General features: G+C 37.9%; 1 protein-coding gene across 10 annotated transcripts in view; it reads left to right on the top strand.

Annotated features, from left to right (window-relative positions):
* The window catches only part of MPPED1 (metallophosphoesterase domain containing 1), a 63,094-nt gene that overhangs the window by 18,843 nt on the left and 27,846 nt on the right, over positions 1–16,405 (top strand). For all 10 annotated transcript variants that reach the window (XM_026114094.2, XM_064516715.1, XM_064516723.1 and 7 more), the window contains 2 exons: positions 1,483–1,664; positions 16,145–16,370. In XM_026114094.2, the coding sequence (XP_025969879.1) occupies positions 1,483–1,664; positions 16,145–16,370 (408 nt within the window). The remainder of the gene's footprint in view (positions 1–1,482; positions 1,665–16,144; positions 16,371–16,405) is intronic.

Raw genomic sequence — 16,405 nt, forward strand, 5'->3', positions numbered from 1 at the left:
CCATTTCTCCAGAATGGCTATAAAAACCCCTCATGAATGGCTGATGCTTAATGTAATGGCTTTTAAAAAAACTCAAACAACAGTTTTTATTCCTAAAATGGTATAAGAAAGACAGGTACAAGATAATTTACTCATATACTGGCTTTGTAGTTAGAGTGTAGAAAATACTAAGAACTTTTTTTTTAAAATGTTTAACAAGATTGAAATGTTTTAGATTTTATTCCTGACTCTCTTTCTAGTCTTGTGAAATTCTCAAAGGCACCTTAGTTTATAAATTCAGTAGAATTCTTCTTTGACTTAGAGAAAATGTTGTGATCAAAGCTGATTATCTTATGCCTTTCAAGTAATAACATGCCTTCTGGAAATTTACCCAATAAACTCAGGGATAGTATCATTAATAACAAAGGTCTCTAACTTTTTTTCTGGTTTTATTTATATAAGAGCCTGAATTGAAGTACAACCAGCAAGGCATAGGAAATATGTGTTATATATTACAACAGTGAACAAAACTAATTTTGTTTGTCCTTTCAGAATAGAAGTTTAAAAAGTGAAATAATTCATAACAACTCTGTGTATCTCTCATGTTTCTAGTGACATAAAAATGAATCTTACATCTCCTGCTTTTTGGTTTTATTCCACTGGAATTCCCCTGACTGGAATAGCATATATGGTATAGTTAGATGCATTTGCTTCTATGTATGCTAATGAAATGTGGATTGAGGGTAAAAAGATCGAATGAGTTGAAAATGAGGATACCTCCTGTAGCAGAAAGGTGTTCTCTGCTTTCCTCTTCTGTATCATGAGTAAGTCTCATAAAACTGGGTCAGATCTTTTCTTTTGCTCAGTTTTGAGTATTGAGATTGGGCTCTGAACAATACGGCCTCACCCCTCACAGCGTTTGATTTCATTTAGTATAATTAAGCCTAGAAAGTTGCCACATTTGTCCTGACAATAGTCAGGCTTGAATGTACATTTACAGCTGTTGTCAACAGGAGTTCTTATCTTGCTTTGCATTAGCACACTGAAACATATCTCCAAAATGTGTTAATTAAATTTGTTAGAATTATATAACTTGCATAAAAAGTTATAATTAGAAAAATGCATTTAAATGTATTTATGTATCTGAAATAAATCTTTTCCCTGTGTACCGTGTAATCATATTTAAACAATGCAACAGGATAGTACTGTTCCTTTGAAACTGGCATTGCCTTTGATTTATTTGTATTTGTTTCAGAGTTACTGCCATAGTTCAATCTCTTTTCCTTAATCTCTTCAAAGTAATCCATCTACCCAACAAATACTGAAAGTGTTGTGCTGTGAACATCAAGAATTTTTAGACTTCCCCTTAGTCTGTTCTATTCAATCCCTTCCATCAAGCAGATCTAGAAAACTGTATGATCTTTTGTAAAGGTAAAAGTTAGTATTAGAATTGCAATAGACACTAACATACTTTATAACCTTGTTATGATACATTTCTTACAGGGTTGATCCTGTGCCCCATGATGCTCCCAAACCTCCAGGATATACTCGATTCGTGTGTATTTCCGACACTCACTCAAGAACTGATCCCATCCAAATGCCATATGGAGATGTGTTAATACATGCTGGTGATTTTACTGAGCTGGGACTTCCTAGTGAAGTTAAAAAATTCAATGAGTGGCTAGGTAGGTATTGAATTGTGTGCGTATTTGAAAGTAAATCTGATTTACTGATTGTATCTGCCCCTTCTGCCTCTCAGTAAAAACCATCATGCACTCAGGAGTGATGAATATTAATTTTACTTTTAAATTTGAATGGCAATGAGCAGGAATCAGATTTTTGCTTTTTTTTCCAAATATTTTTGCATTTTTCCAACTGAGCAAATAAGATTTGTGAGACTATTCATCTGTTCTGCCTTCACACTCTCAAGCATACATTAAGCAACATTTTGGTGTTAACAAATTTAAGTCAGTAGGCCTTTAATGATTTACATAAAACCTCTTACATACATTGTTACGGCTTTGCTTTCCCGCAAAAAAAAGTTGTTGTGACTGAAAACATTTGTCTGTTTAACCCTGGAGGCTCATAGCTTTTCTATCTGAGGCTCAGCCGCACCACAGTGATGAATTCCAAACAAAGCAAAACGTGTGCCTGTGGTTGCTGTCTTGGATGTGGCAGACCAGATGTAGATGCCTTCTGTAGGCAACTGTTGGCATTGGTAACTGAAATTCTGTTCCACTGGGCAAGAGAGTGGTGATTTACATGTGCTTCTGCAATGTTTTGTGTATGCTAAAAACAACGAGAGTAGAAACTGGAAAGCATACACTATATCCAGACAAAAACCCTCACCAGTATTGTTCATGCAGTGTGGATACCTTAATTTAGAATAAAAATGGATTCTTGATTCTGATGCTGAAGGAAAGGAAGTGAAGGACTCACAGAAAGGAAGGACACAGGTCAATGGATTTTAGTTTTTAGGTTGATTTTCTTTCCTTTAGTTTACATTTTTTATATTTTTCCTGTCTTTTTTGCTACATGCTATAGCATTCCGTGCTTGGAATGCACAAAGCTGACAGATGCAGGTAGGCTGAAATGGGATTTAAAAAAATGTCATGACTTTACAATTTAAACGAATATTTACAGACCAGCCCTTTCACCCCCACCCCCACCCCCTTTTCTTTTTTTTGGTCAAGCTAATGCTGATAAATAATTTTGAGCTTGGAAACCTGATAATATGCTCAACATAGAACAATTGATTTAGGGAAAATACTAGAATGCATTGAAGTAGGGAAGTAGAAGCAGAATGTGGAAGTAAGATACTCTGTTACAGTGTCCTTTGTTCTGTCTCTACATCAAAATGGAAGAGGACAGTTGTAAAACAAAAAACAAATTTTAATCATTCTCTGTAGGTCTCTACCATGCATTATAATAATGTACCTAAAATAGCATACAAAGATGATAGAAACCATGTGGTTATCTCTTCTAAGTAATATCCATTTTGTTTATCTGCTAGTGTGGAAATAAGAGTGCTTTGGGACATTGCTTGTGAGCAGGATGGGGGCTACACACATCGATTGCTTCAGTTTTTGTCTCCCTAGTTCTCCATTTGCCTCCCTGTGGGTCACAGCTGTACAGTGTTCTGAAGAAGTCTGTAAGCTGAAATGCTCTCTGCTTGGTAGGGAGATTTCACAAGGCATTTCTGTGATGGTCTCTTCATCATCTTTATTCCAAAACGAGGCTTGTTCTTCTGACTTTTAAGGCATGCTTCCAACTTCATGAGAGCATGCAATTTGGGAAGAGTTGATTTCTGCGGTTTGAAGCATATTTTTTGCAAGAGCATATCTTCGAGATATGCAAATTTAGGAAGTTAAATAAAGGATTTTTTAGTTCATTGGCAACTTGAAAAAAAACCCTAAATTTTTGATTAAATTCTGAAAAATCCAATGGAAAAATAGTTGGGAGTCACTACACAAGTGTCATTCAGCTAGCATTTAGAGTTTTGTTTTAGTTAAAAATTGCAAACATTTATTTTTTAAATTATTTTCAATGAGGTTTCAAAAGAAATGTTAATTTTTATTTTGAAAGGTTTTTTTGTTCTAAATGAACAATTTGTGAATTCATGAATACCTTTAGTGTTGCAAAATCTATAGTCAATGGTACATTATTAAAAGTTTACCCTTTGAGATGAAGAAACTTCATTTGATCTATTTGTGCTGGTTGTGAATTTTGTTGTGAAAGGTACTAGTCTCTCACAGTTTTGATTTTTCTAGATTGCCACTTCCAGTATCTGCCATGAATGCCATGATTTTGCAGCCATAACTCCCACATCCTACCCAACTTTCTCCTTCTTCCTCTTACTTTAACATTTTATTAGTTTCTTGAGAAAGTAATTGATGGATTCTGGCAAGGACTTGCACCTCCACCCACATCCCTGCCTGCTGCCACCAAATTTCTCTGTCTGTTCCTTTATTCTGTAGCACTGGACTCACTTTCCCACTTAGCTATTTTATTCTGTCTCAGTTTTCCCTCCCTTGCCATTAGTGGACTATAACTTTGTTTATCCCTTGGAATAAACAAAGGGGTATTTGTTTATTACCCCTTCCCTTGAAGTCAGCTTTCTCTTTGACTCCAGATACATGTACTACTTCTGCTTTTTCACCGTATTTTTATATGTAGTACTGATTCCCATCCTTTAGTTTTCTTTTCTGTCATACCCTCCTGGGTCTCTGCTACTCTGGTTTCTCAGCCTATTTCATCTTTTCAGGAGGCCCTTCAGCAAGTTCAGATTCTGTCTTTCTGTTCTACGTAAAATGTCTGTGCCTGACTGATGCAAGGTATATTTTACATTAACATCACTCACTTCCATGAACCTTATGGTTAAATCAAGCACATGCTTAAGTTTTGTGCTAATAGAGGCACACTGGCTTGCTGAGTCATATCCTAAAATATGTTCCCTCTTTTTGAGGCCAGCTGTATAAGGGTACATAGGAAGGCCAGTACCAGCTCAGATGACATGTCTGTCTAGCACAGTATTGTCTTTGACAGTGGCTAGTAGCCAAGGTGCTCTGCTTTGTCTGCCGCTTAGTCATCTAGTTTTATGCTTTTTATCCTCTGACCCTTAAAACCCTCTATTTCATTTCATTCTTCTCCTCTGTAATCAGTTGTTTTCTCCCACTTTTCTTTTTCTCAGAGCCTCCTCCCCCTCTTCCCAGGGAGGCCTTTGAGGTTTTATTAGGGCTGGGTTGCTGCCCAGCTCTAAGGAGGAGATACAGGGCTAGTGAGAACTGGATGTGCATATTTTCTCAGCCTTCTCTCATATACAGTCCAAGGACTTCCTGAGCCACAGCAATAACTTTGTATTTAATAGCCCTTGACAGATTTTTCTTCTATGAATTTTTTCATTGCTTTTTGAATCTAGGCAAATTTTTAGTGCCACACAACCTTGTGGCAAAGAGTTCCACAATTTAATATGGACTGTGTGAAGATCTTTTTTGCTTATTTCGAACCTGTCATCTACTAGGTCCATAGTACTGTTTCCTAGTACTCAGAGAAGCAACTGTACAATTCCACTCTTCATTCTACTCAAGATTTTATAGGCTCTTCCAATATTTGCCCTTCTAATTGTTGTATTTTTCAGGCTGAAGACTTTAATTTGTTCCTGTATGGAAGTCATTAAATGCCTTTGATCATCTGTGTCACTTCTCCTTACCTCTTCTTGTTGTTCTATATCCTTTTAAAGATGGGCAGACCAGAATTGCACACATTCTGAGTACACCACAGATTCATCTGCCAACATGATGAAATTTCTTATTTTGTTCTCTTTTCCTTTTTAATATTATGGATTATTCTGTTGTTATTTTTGACTGAGACTGGATGGTGAGTTGGCATTTTCATAACATCATTACCTATTATAACTCTAAGAGCTCTCCTTAATGGTAATAGTTCAGAACCCATCACTCTATATCTGAAGTTGGGTTTTTTTTCCTGCACTTGCATTATTCTGCATAAATTCGTGTTCAGTTTCAGCTGTCTTTTTATTGTCCAGTCATTCAGTACCATGACATACTTCTGCAAGTCAGGTTTCTATTTTGCTACCCTTATTCAGGATAGCTTAGAAAAGAAGAAAGGAGAAAAAGGGATGAATAGTCAGTTGACAAAGTTTGCTTATGGTGCTAATCTAGTCTTTTCCCCTTTCTCTTTTCCTGATTTGGCCTTTCTCCTATTTTTATGTTTCTTCTTTTCCTTTCTGTACCTAGTCTGTTCCCTGATTATATTTTTCTTCCAAATTCGTGAATCCAAATTTTGGAAATCAGAAAACACGCAATACAAAACATATATTATGGTTGGCCCAGGTGGAAGGTGAGGCCAGTGAAGCTTCCTAGTGGCATTTATAAGGATGGATTGGAGGACAGCTTTGAACATATGCTGTTTTTTCAGTATACCCAGGAAATTTTAATGATATCACTTTAAACAGCTGAAAATAATTCAGGAGAATTATTTCTAAATACACATTAGAATGTAATCAAGGCTAGATAAGGTAGATTATATTCTAGGATATATCCAGCTCTCTATGTACTGTAGCTATCCCTTGTACTCAGCCTTTCATTATTTTTGTTTTACTGTTTTATTCCCTACCTGCATATAAATCAAATGTGTTGTAGGACACATACAAAGACAAATGTCCTGCTTTAGTACACTCATCAATGATGACTCCACACCTATCTCCATTTTGTATCTCTCATATTGTTGGAACTGGAAATTGCCTGCTTGGCTCAGTTGCTTTTATAATTCTCTTTGCCCAAGTCTGTAATAATCAATTCCAAATTTTGTGTGCTCCAGGATCCACTGCCACTTTGAGCTTGTGGGTTACTTTCCTGGAAATTTAACTATGTAGCTGATCTGTGACATAAGCTGCAATACATACTTCTGTATTCTCTCTGATCATTCACTCCCGTGTATGCCTTGCTAACACATTTTATAATATCCATTGTTTCAGTGTGTTTGCTTGAAGTTTTCCAATGTCAAAGACAGTCTTCCTATTTGAAATTCAAGTTCAAGGTAAATTTGAGATAAAAAAGAGAAGGTGGCTTTGCATTGTAGTGGGAAGCAAATAATTAGCTCTTCAGAATATTTTCCTGGAAATGTTTATCTTATGTGCATATCGCACACAAAAAATAATTGATTAATTTATTTGACATGGACTCACCTGCCCTGACCTGGGTAGGTTCAACTCAAAGGATAACATTTTTGTCCAAACTTTAAATTGACTTAGAGTGAAAATGCCTTCCAAACTGTAATAACTAGCAGTACTAGAATCACCTGTTTCTGATATTACACTGTAGAGCAAAATCAGCTAATTTTGGTCAATAAACATCATCCCTATTTTGGAAGTTCTTGATATAAAATAAAAAATCTTCAAAAAAGGCTGAAATGCTAGGCTTAGATTTACTTCTTTTCTGCCATTAAGTCTTACAAAGTGATGGTAGTTATTTTTCTCTCTCTCTTAACAGGTATTTTATATTTTTAGGTTCAATAATACTCACATTTAAAATAGATTAAAATTGTGTTGAAGAAGAAAGAAAATCAGCTTCAGAGCAGCAAAAGAAATTACAATTTATAAATTGTAGTCATGCCATTTTGACCATCAGTAATTACACTATTTTTATGTTAATGTAGAAACCCCTTGAAAGGAGTATTTAAGCACTAATTATCTATTTACAAAAGAATGGCTTTGGAAATGCTGTGAAAAACATTGAGCTATGTAAGGATTTAGAACAGATGTCATTTTTAAAAGACTGGGCATACTAAAAAAAGTGTTGGTTTTCATTGCGTTTCTTAAATGTACAATGGCCCAGATCCCTGTGCACGTCTAAGATTCAGACAGCTCAGCACAGACAAGCACGTGGCAGCATGCTCCTTCACTAATTCTCTAATTCTGAGGATTTACAGTATCCTGTAGACTTCTGAACATTAAACTGGCTGTCAGGAATCTGAAGGAATAGTTAAGCTACATCCCAGTACTGGGAAGATGAGCCAGAGCATCAGTTTTCCCAGCTATTCCTCCCATGCTAGTGATAGGAGGAGAAGCTGTAGGAGCTGTAGGTGCTAAAGGACCTACCCTCATTCCCTCCTCCCAAACACATATATGATTTTCGGATATTTCTGGCACTTCGTACTAATATTAAGGTTGTTTCTTTCCACTGATGGAATGGAAAATAGCCAGAGTGGAGGATAAGTTCTGAATTCCTAGGATGATTCATATAAAAATGATGCCCTGTGATTTTTATAAATATTGATATCCTTGGCCCCCAAAATAAGCAAGTGAGAAAAAATACCCAGTCTTGATTTGCAGACAAGTTGTAGCTTCAGGAAGGCAATGGAGCCCAGAAGAGCAGAGAGCAACCAGCAGGGTGAAAGATCTAGAATATAATTCTGTTAACTCTGATTTCCTCTGGCTGAGATATTTGAAGGAGCCTGAGGAAGACAGGCAACCAAATTCTAGTTAGTCTTCAGATTTGACAGCCTCTTTATTGTTCCCTGTTGTAAAATCGTAAAAATGATGCTTGATCCACCTACCACATGGATGTGTTTCAAGATTAATTATCCTCAGTACAGCACTTTGAACACCTATTGCAAAGCACTATACACAAACATTAAATGTTGTTATTAGTGCTGTGCACCTCATATAGTGACATGACACACAGCTCTTTGTAGTCTTCCCTTTCAGAAGGTGACAACTGGGAGATACTGCAAACACCTTTGTGGCATCTGAAGATCTGAAATGGAATCCATATCAATATGCAGAGAGATTTGTGTAGGAAGTTTAAAGATTTTTTTAATTTTTACTTTTTAACACAGTTCTCCATCTCCCTTGCTTTCATTGTCCCCTGATACATGTTATAAACCAAAACTAGAATATTCCAAAGGTCAGAAAAGTTGTAGAAATTTATTCCCTCAGTAAGGTATATTATTTAAGAGTATAACTTTTCCAGGAAGGAGAAAAAGAATTCCAGTCTGTAGCTCAAATAAAAAATAAAATACCAGAGGGTAAAATGGACCGAACTGTGTAGTTGGGGCTTCTTAAACCATCGATTACCATAATGTGAGGGGGCACATCACAGGAAGGTAACTAACACTTATGCAGTTCCCTAGGCGTCTGTTACTGACCACTAGTAGACAGAAGGTACAGAGCTACTTAATCTTTTGGCCTGACTCAGCTGCTCTCATGGCCTAGTTTGCAGTGCACATGGAGTTGGTTCTGGGTAATTACAGGATGATTAAATAAACAGATCTAGGCTAAAAGGAAGCCACTTTTCCTTTAGAAGTAATTGTGGCCAATTATGATACGTGTGTGTGTGTGCATGCGTGCGTGTGTGTGTGCGTGCGCGCACAAGTGCACGTGCATGCATGCTTGCATATATATCTATAACAAAGTACAGCAAAGAGCAGAAGTTGGGCTATTACCAGGTATTTTTTTAGTTTGATTTGCCTTTATCTGCTTATTTAAAAAATCATGGTTTGCAAATGTGAGCAATATTGTATGTATTTGTTGTTTTAGTGTTTGATATAATTGCTGGCTTTTATGATGCAAGAAAGTCTAGATCTAGCAGGTTACAGATGACTTAGGAAGGAGTGTTCATTTACAATGTTATTCCAGATTACACACCATACAAAAAGTATGTTAATGTGAATTTCCCAGACATCAGCCCCAGTGTTTAAACACAAAACTGTCAAAAAGATGCTAAAAAAGCAATCTGAGACAGTTATGCAGTCTTTTTACTATATCACTCACTGCTGTATTCTAAAAGGTTGAAATGAGAGAGAAAAAGCATTAAGTGGGTATTTACATGATTGTCACTGACTTTAATGAATACTAAAAATTCTGCTCAGTACAATACCAGGAGAGAAGCAAAGCACAACTGCTTGTTCAAGTTGGCATTTTTCTTGGTGAAGTTGCAAGTTGATAATAGGTTTAAGCTGTAAAGGAGGTTACTGGTTGGTAAAGATGCCTAGCCTCTTACTACAAGAGGAGCCTGGAGTATAAACATCATACATTTGCTTTTGAATTATTTGTAGTGTTTGTCTAATTTAAGAAGAAGGCGGCTTGCTGATAGAATGGGATGAACCTTTAAGCACACAGACTTTCACTTTGTACAAATTCATATGCAGAGAAATAGCAAACAAAGGCACATTTTGTTCAGCAGTGCCTTGCAATACGCAGTTTGTAGTTCAAGTGATGGTTCCTCAGCATTTCAAGTGGTTTTGTAAAAATTATGTTCAACATAAAAAGGACCTACTGTAGTTTAGAAGTTTAGAATTGCTGTAATAATTTTGTAATTGGTACATAAAAATGCAAAAAAATAGATGTTCAGTTGATTTTCTTAATTAGCAATCTACAGTAATGAAAGGAATAAGCAAAAATGTTACTGGCTAAATAAATATATATATTCTCATACACGTTGTATTACCAGAGCTATTATCAGATTCTTTTACTAAGCAAACAAAGGTTAAGAAACTTTCTGAGGACGGTTTGCAAGAACTGACAAAAGCACTTGTATTTATTTAAGCAGTTATTAAGAAGAAGATGCTAATATCTTTTGGCTATGTATGAGCCAAGTATGATAGATGAGTGTTTTTGATAGTAAAATAATCTCAAAGAGTAATAAATGAGATTGTTTTAAGAGAATTTGGGCAGAATTATTTTGTAAGGTGTGTTGATTTGAGAGCAGCTGAGCCACTGCTGCCTGATTTCTTGAATTTTGTCTCGCAGGCCTTGTGTGGATTCTTAGTTGTCTCATAAGAGATGTCTTCCCTTTGAAGACCCTCCTTCAGACTGGACATTAGTCTTCTTCTCAGGCACATACTTTCAGGAAACTCAAGGGAACATAATTACATTTGAGGCCTCTGCTCCTCTGCCAAATACAGTAAATGACTTCTGAATCCACCGGGCATTTTCAGAGGGGTATTGAGAGACAAGCCTACAGAAATGTAGACATTGTGGCTCTGAGTTTTGTTTCTGTAAGAAAAAGACCCCTTCTTCTAAAAACTACTTAAATAAGTGTGAGATAGTGTCAGTGGCATCTTCTGCATGCAGGCAGAGATTACAAAAAGGAGAGGAGAGAGAAAAGTAAAGGAGAAAGGAATAACAATGTAGCGGAGAGGAAGGAGAAGTCTCTCATCATGTTAAGGTAGAGGCAGAAAGACCGGAAAGCAGCTTGGATCCTCTTTCCAAATTGGCAGGAGGCAAACACTGGATGTGGCCTGAAAGAGAAAGCCCTGAAGCCCAGGACTGAATTGGAGCCAGTGTGTTTCTGACATAATTTTAATGTGTAAACATTTCTTTTGATTCCAAATCCATACAGCATGAAGTGGCTAGAGTGTTGATCATGGAGGAAAATATTTTCACTTTATTGCAAGTTGGACATTCTGGGAGGAAAAAATCCTTTGTCTTAGAAAAAATATGAAAATTTTTCTTAGAAATGAAATTTTTATTCACCCCAAAATATTTAAAAATGACGTTTTGTTTCAGTTTGTTTCCTTGGTAATGTCAGAATCGTTATATGAATTTCCAAATATATCCAATTCCATCTAAGCAGGATTTTAATGATTTTAATGCAGAAAACAGTTTAGATAAAAATTTTCCAACGAGTTCTAGTTGCCATTCATCTCCAGGTTATAGGATGTCTTAGCAGAAACCTCTCCGGTGCATGGAACAGGGGGATCCGCGGTTGTGGGGCAAAAATACCTATCTTGAGTTCGCTAATCAGTATAAGAGATAAGAAAAAAATCACATAGCTTTCCCCCAAACTCATAACTACTTTTTTTTTTTTTTGATTTAAAAATACATCTTTGACTCCTATAGCATATGTTCTTGCATGTGTTTCTTGGCACTCCTGAAGGGCATATCTATTTCTTAAAAGCTTGCTGCCATAATTTTTCTGGGAAGTGAATTTTGTCCTGGGTGTGTATGCAGAATTCCTGTGACAGCCATAAATTTCCTTTAATATCTTTGTATACATAGAACTCCTGTATTAATACCAAGTTTGCTACCTGCCCACTAGAAAAGCCGTATGCTAGCATCAAATGTTAATTGGCTATCAATCAGTTGAGTTTTAGTTCTACTTATCTGCTAAGTGGATAGTGTGAGAAACTAATATAGAAGTTAATGGTACATACTCTCTAGTCCTGTTAAATTGCTTATCTACTCTAGATTTGTTCCATTAGAATCACAACATGAAATGAGTTTGTAGTTTCTTTCAGTGTTGTGGGCTTTTTAAAAATCTTGTTTGTTTTCCAGTGTAGATGTACAGACTCCTAGACTCATGCAGGATGAAAGGGACTTCAGGAGGTCATCTAGTCCAACCTCCTGCTCAAAGCAGGTCTAGTCAGAGCAGGTTGCTCAGGACCTTGTCCAGTCGAGTTTTGAGTATCTCCAAAGATGGAGATGTAACAAGCTCTTTGGGCACTTATTCCACTGTTTGACCACCCTCATGGTAGAATTTCTTCCATATACTGAGTTGCAATTTCCCATGTTCCCGCTTGTGTCTGTTACCTCTTGTCATTTTGCTGTACACCTTTAAGAAGAGTTTGGCTCTGTCTTTGTATGCGGAGATCAGGTAGTTGCAGACAGCAATAAGGTCCCCTTTGCCTTCTCTCCTCCAGGTTGAGGAGACCCAGCTCTCTCAGCCTCTCCTCATATGCTATGTGCTTCAGCCCCAACCAGCTTGGTGGCCCTCTGCTGGACTCACCCCAGTTTGTCAATATTTTCCTTGTACTGAGGAGCCTAGACTGGAGATAGCATTCCAGATGTGGTCTCACAAGTGCCAAATAGAGGGGAAGGATCACTTGTCTCAGCCTGCTGGCTGCACTCTTACTAATTCAGGCCAGATGTGGTTAGCCTTCTTTGCCACAAGGACACACTGCTGACTCGCGTTCCACCTGTTGTCTACTGAGGACCCCAGGTCATTTTCTGCAAAGCTGCCTTCTTCTAGCCAGTCAGTGCTCAGCCATATCAAATGAAGTTATTAGATCCCACTTGCAGGACTTTACATTTGCTTTTGTTTATTTTGTTCCTGTCAGTCCATTTTTCTAGCCTATGGAGACACTTTTGTAGTGTCTTCAACATTCACCAGAAATCTTCCTTATTGATTGTACACCACCCTCTTGCCTTTTCAGCATATATCAGGGTGCATAATTTCCCCCGTGAGAACTATGGTGTGTGGTCATGAGGTTTCTTCCAGCTGGCTAAAGAAGGCTTCATCTCCCTCCTCTTGATCAGGCCATCTGTAGCAGACAGCTCCCCCAGCATCATCCATGTTGGTCTGTCTTCTGACCCCTAAGCTCTTGATGGCTCATCATCTCTTCCAAGGAAAGTTCTGTGTGCTCCAGCCACCCCTTTGCATAGAGTGCAACCCTCCTCCTCATCTTCCTGGCTTGTGTTTCCTGAAAAGCCTGTGTCCACCTATTGCAGCACTCAGTCACGTGTAATGCCACCGTGTCTTTGTAATCTCAGGGATGTCATAGCTCTCCGCTGTGCTTGGACTTCTCATTCCTCCTGGCTGTTCCCCATGTGCACATGTAATTACAGGCACCTGAGATGAGCCCCAGTCAAGCTGCTTTCAGAAAGGGAATGCGAAAGCCTTTGCCATCCTGTTGTCCCCAGATGGATCCTCACTGCCACCATGTCTTCTCTTCAGAGTATGACAACCCTTACCTAACAAACCTTCTCACTGTGTTAGTGGACTTGTTAGCAAAGACACTCTTGTCCCGATTTGTCAGGTGAATGCCATACCTGCTCAGCAGTCCTTGTTCTTCAGAAAGGGTCCCAGGGTCATAGAAGCTGGAGCCCTGCTTGCAACACCAGCCATGCAGTCAGGTGTTGACTACTGGATATTCTCAAAGTATGGGCACATACACATTTAGAAACTCTAGCCACAGAACACCTTTTGGGCTGTGTGCTCTTAGAGGAGCCTTGGACCTAGCCAGGGACATAGGCAAGGCTACTAATTGTGCAGTAGTGTGTGGCTAGTTGGAAAATGATGCATTTGTGGTGGAAGGACATGAAGATAATGGAATATTGGAATACAAAATAATTTATATAATAACATGTATAAAAATGAAGTGTAAGGAATTGCAGAAGTAGGTAAGAAGGTTGCTGCTCTAAGGTAATTTACCAGGTAAATGCTCATCAGATATTGCTAATGTTTGACGGGTCCTAATGTTGTAAAAGGCACTTGAAACATTAAAGATTTCTCAGGATTGTGCTCACACAGCATCTTGGATTCTGTTTCTGCTGCAGTAAGGTTGGACCTCCCAACTTCAGTGGTAGGAAGACTGTGCCTTTAGGGCAGAGAGATGGGTTTAGCATTCAGTGCTGACTTCCACATGTGCACTAGAGTGAGCATTCATAAGTACTGCATCATATTAGAAGCAGGGAGGACTGGAAACAAAAGTAATCAATATTGTGGTCTGATTGGTGAAGTTAAGGTCTTTGTCTGCACCTGCTCTACGGGGGTCTTGTGCATATAGATGATGAGAGCAGTACCCAGTGAAGAACAAGGTTTCAAAGATGTACACCTAGGATTAACTTTAAACTCTGAAAATGCTTAGTGTAGAAAGTGAAGTGTGTTCACAAGTCTCTTGAGGAACAGAGATTAAACAAAATATTGTTAAATTTATGTGCAAGCAGCAAAAATTCCCTGCTTTAGTCATTGTCTTAGACAAAAAAATAAGATTTAAAGAGCAAGGAGGGCTTGTGGAGACAAAAGGAGGGAAATAGGTTTAGCAAGTTGCAGCCTGATATGAGTTGAAAGGAAAAAACTGAGCTGCAAACTCATCAGAAACAGAGTTGTTAATTGAAAAGCTGACAGACCTGTAACTACAGCAGTGCTTCTGGCCGCCAGTATAATAAATGTAACTGTACATTTAGAGTAATTTGCTAATTTGCCTAAGTAACACCCACAGACAGCAACATGACATAAATACATTAGTAGAAGCAACAACTATAACCAGCTCATACAGGTTCTTGGCTGCTAGATGGATGGATCAGATGAGCTGGAAAAGATTTACAAAACAGAACAGAAATGGAATTGTTAACAATATTGTGGCAAACAGGATTTTTTTTTCCTGTTTCCCAAGGATGCTTTAAGGCCTGTGGATGCCCATACATAGGCATGTAAATTGCATGTTTAAGTTTTGTGTGTGTGTGTGTGTGTGCATGCACTCAGAAAAGCTGCGGAAATGGAGTGTACATCTACAAGATGCTATGCATTTCAGAGGCCAATATTTTAAACAAAAAAATATTTTGACAATATTTTAAATTTCGAGCAGTGTTTGAAGTAACTAATTGAATCTCCAGCATTCCACATGTAATCATAAAAATCTGAAGAGTGTTTCTGTTAATAAGTTTGCTAAAGGCACTTAGGTTCTAGCTGCACAGGAAAGACTGAAACCTGTAAGGTCAGTTTTCCTAATACAGATATTAAAAGTGTGTGAAACTTACACTTAAGAGTTTTCCAGTCTTTTTCTTTTTGCAAATACTGATTTTTTTTTCAGCCATGTGGTATCTCCTGTGGGCTAGGTCTGTTCTGTCTCTCCTCAGTAGCTCTGAATCTCACTGTTGCATTTTATTCTTCAGTCCTACTTATGCCAACTTTTGCCACTGCATATAGACTGATGATTTACATTCCCTAAACATCCTAACTCTGAGTTAGGCTTGGGGTCATCACTGAAGTTCTTCTTCCTGATGCAAATTAATAGTGCAAAAGCTAAGCTAATGAATGCAGCTTTCCACAGTTTTGGTCTTTGTTTCCTCTCAGACATATTTAGAAGGTTTCCATTGGGCTTTTGGGGAGAGATGATCCCAACTGTAAAGTGCAGAGTCCAGATGATAACCCAATGTGGAGTCAGTGGAAAGTTTCTGTTGCAGTGGTGCTCTCAGGCGAAGCCACGTGTGTAGGCATGTATGTTCTTGCCCTCAGCAGGAGGTTGTAAGGTTTTTCACTAAAAATGGGTTGTGAAATATTCTTGACCACAAATCACTATAATTATAGTCCATGGATCTAAGGAAGTCACTGAAAAAATGGAGCAGGGGAAAACTGGGGACAGAGGCAAGCTGCAAGATTTTTCTTGGGGATGTGGAGGTCTGACAGATGAGCCCAATCCCTGCTTTACATTAAGGCTTAATCTTCGTATGAGGTCAAAGAGGGCAGTAGACCCCCTCAGTGCAAGATGATGGTTACCACAGGTCCAAGAGAAGAGAGCTGGGTTTGTTTTATTAAATATTATGGTCAGTTTTCTTTGAACTCAAACTCCTGTTATCCTGAGTTATCATCATTGTCACAGTGAGTGACACTTGCAATGCAAATGGCAATTAAATAGAAGTAAATAGTAGAGCAGAGGTCTGCAGACTGTTATTTAAGGTTGACGAATTGAAAGTAGTTTCAACACATTAATCCTGAGTGTGCTAAATCATAATATGCCCTGAAAAGGACAATAATGTCATTTATCCCAAATCACCAGGAGTTATAGTCACACTTTGTATGGCTTAGCTGAATTGTTTCAAACATGTGGGCGTATTATAGAAATCAGTAATAGTTTGTGAGTCTGTTTTCTTTTATCAGGTTTTCCATAAAACATGTAATTTGTTTGTTTTTCACTATTTTAGGTAGCCTGCCCTATGAATACAAGATTGTGATAGCAGGAAATCATGAATTGACCTTTGACCAGGAATTCATGGCTGACTTAATCAAGCAGGACTTTTACTATTTCCCCTCTGTTTCTAAGCTGAAGCCAGAGAGCTATGAAAATGTACAGTCTCTTCTAACAAACTGCATCTATCTTCAAGACTCTGAAGTGACGGTGAGGGGATTCAGAATATATGGCTCCCCTTGGTAAGCAGGTTTTTAAGCATACATAAAAAAATAAT

This window comes from Dromaius novaehollandiae, chromosome 1 (assembly GCF_036370855.1).
Source record: "Dromaius novaehollandiae isolate bDroNov1 chromosome 1, bDroNov1.hap1, whole genome shotgun sequence".
Taxonomy (NCBI): Eukaryota; Metazoa; Chordata; class Aves; order Casuariiformes; family Dromaiidae; genus Dromaius; species Dromaius novaehollandiae.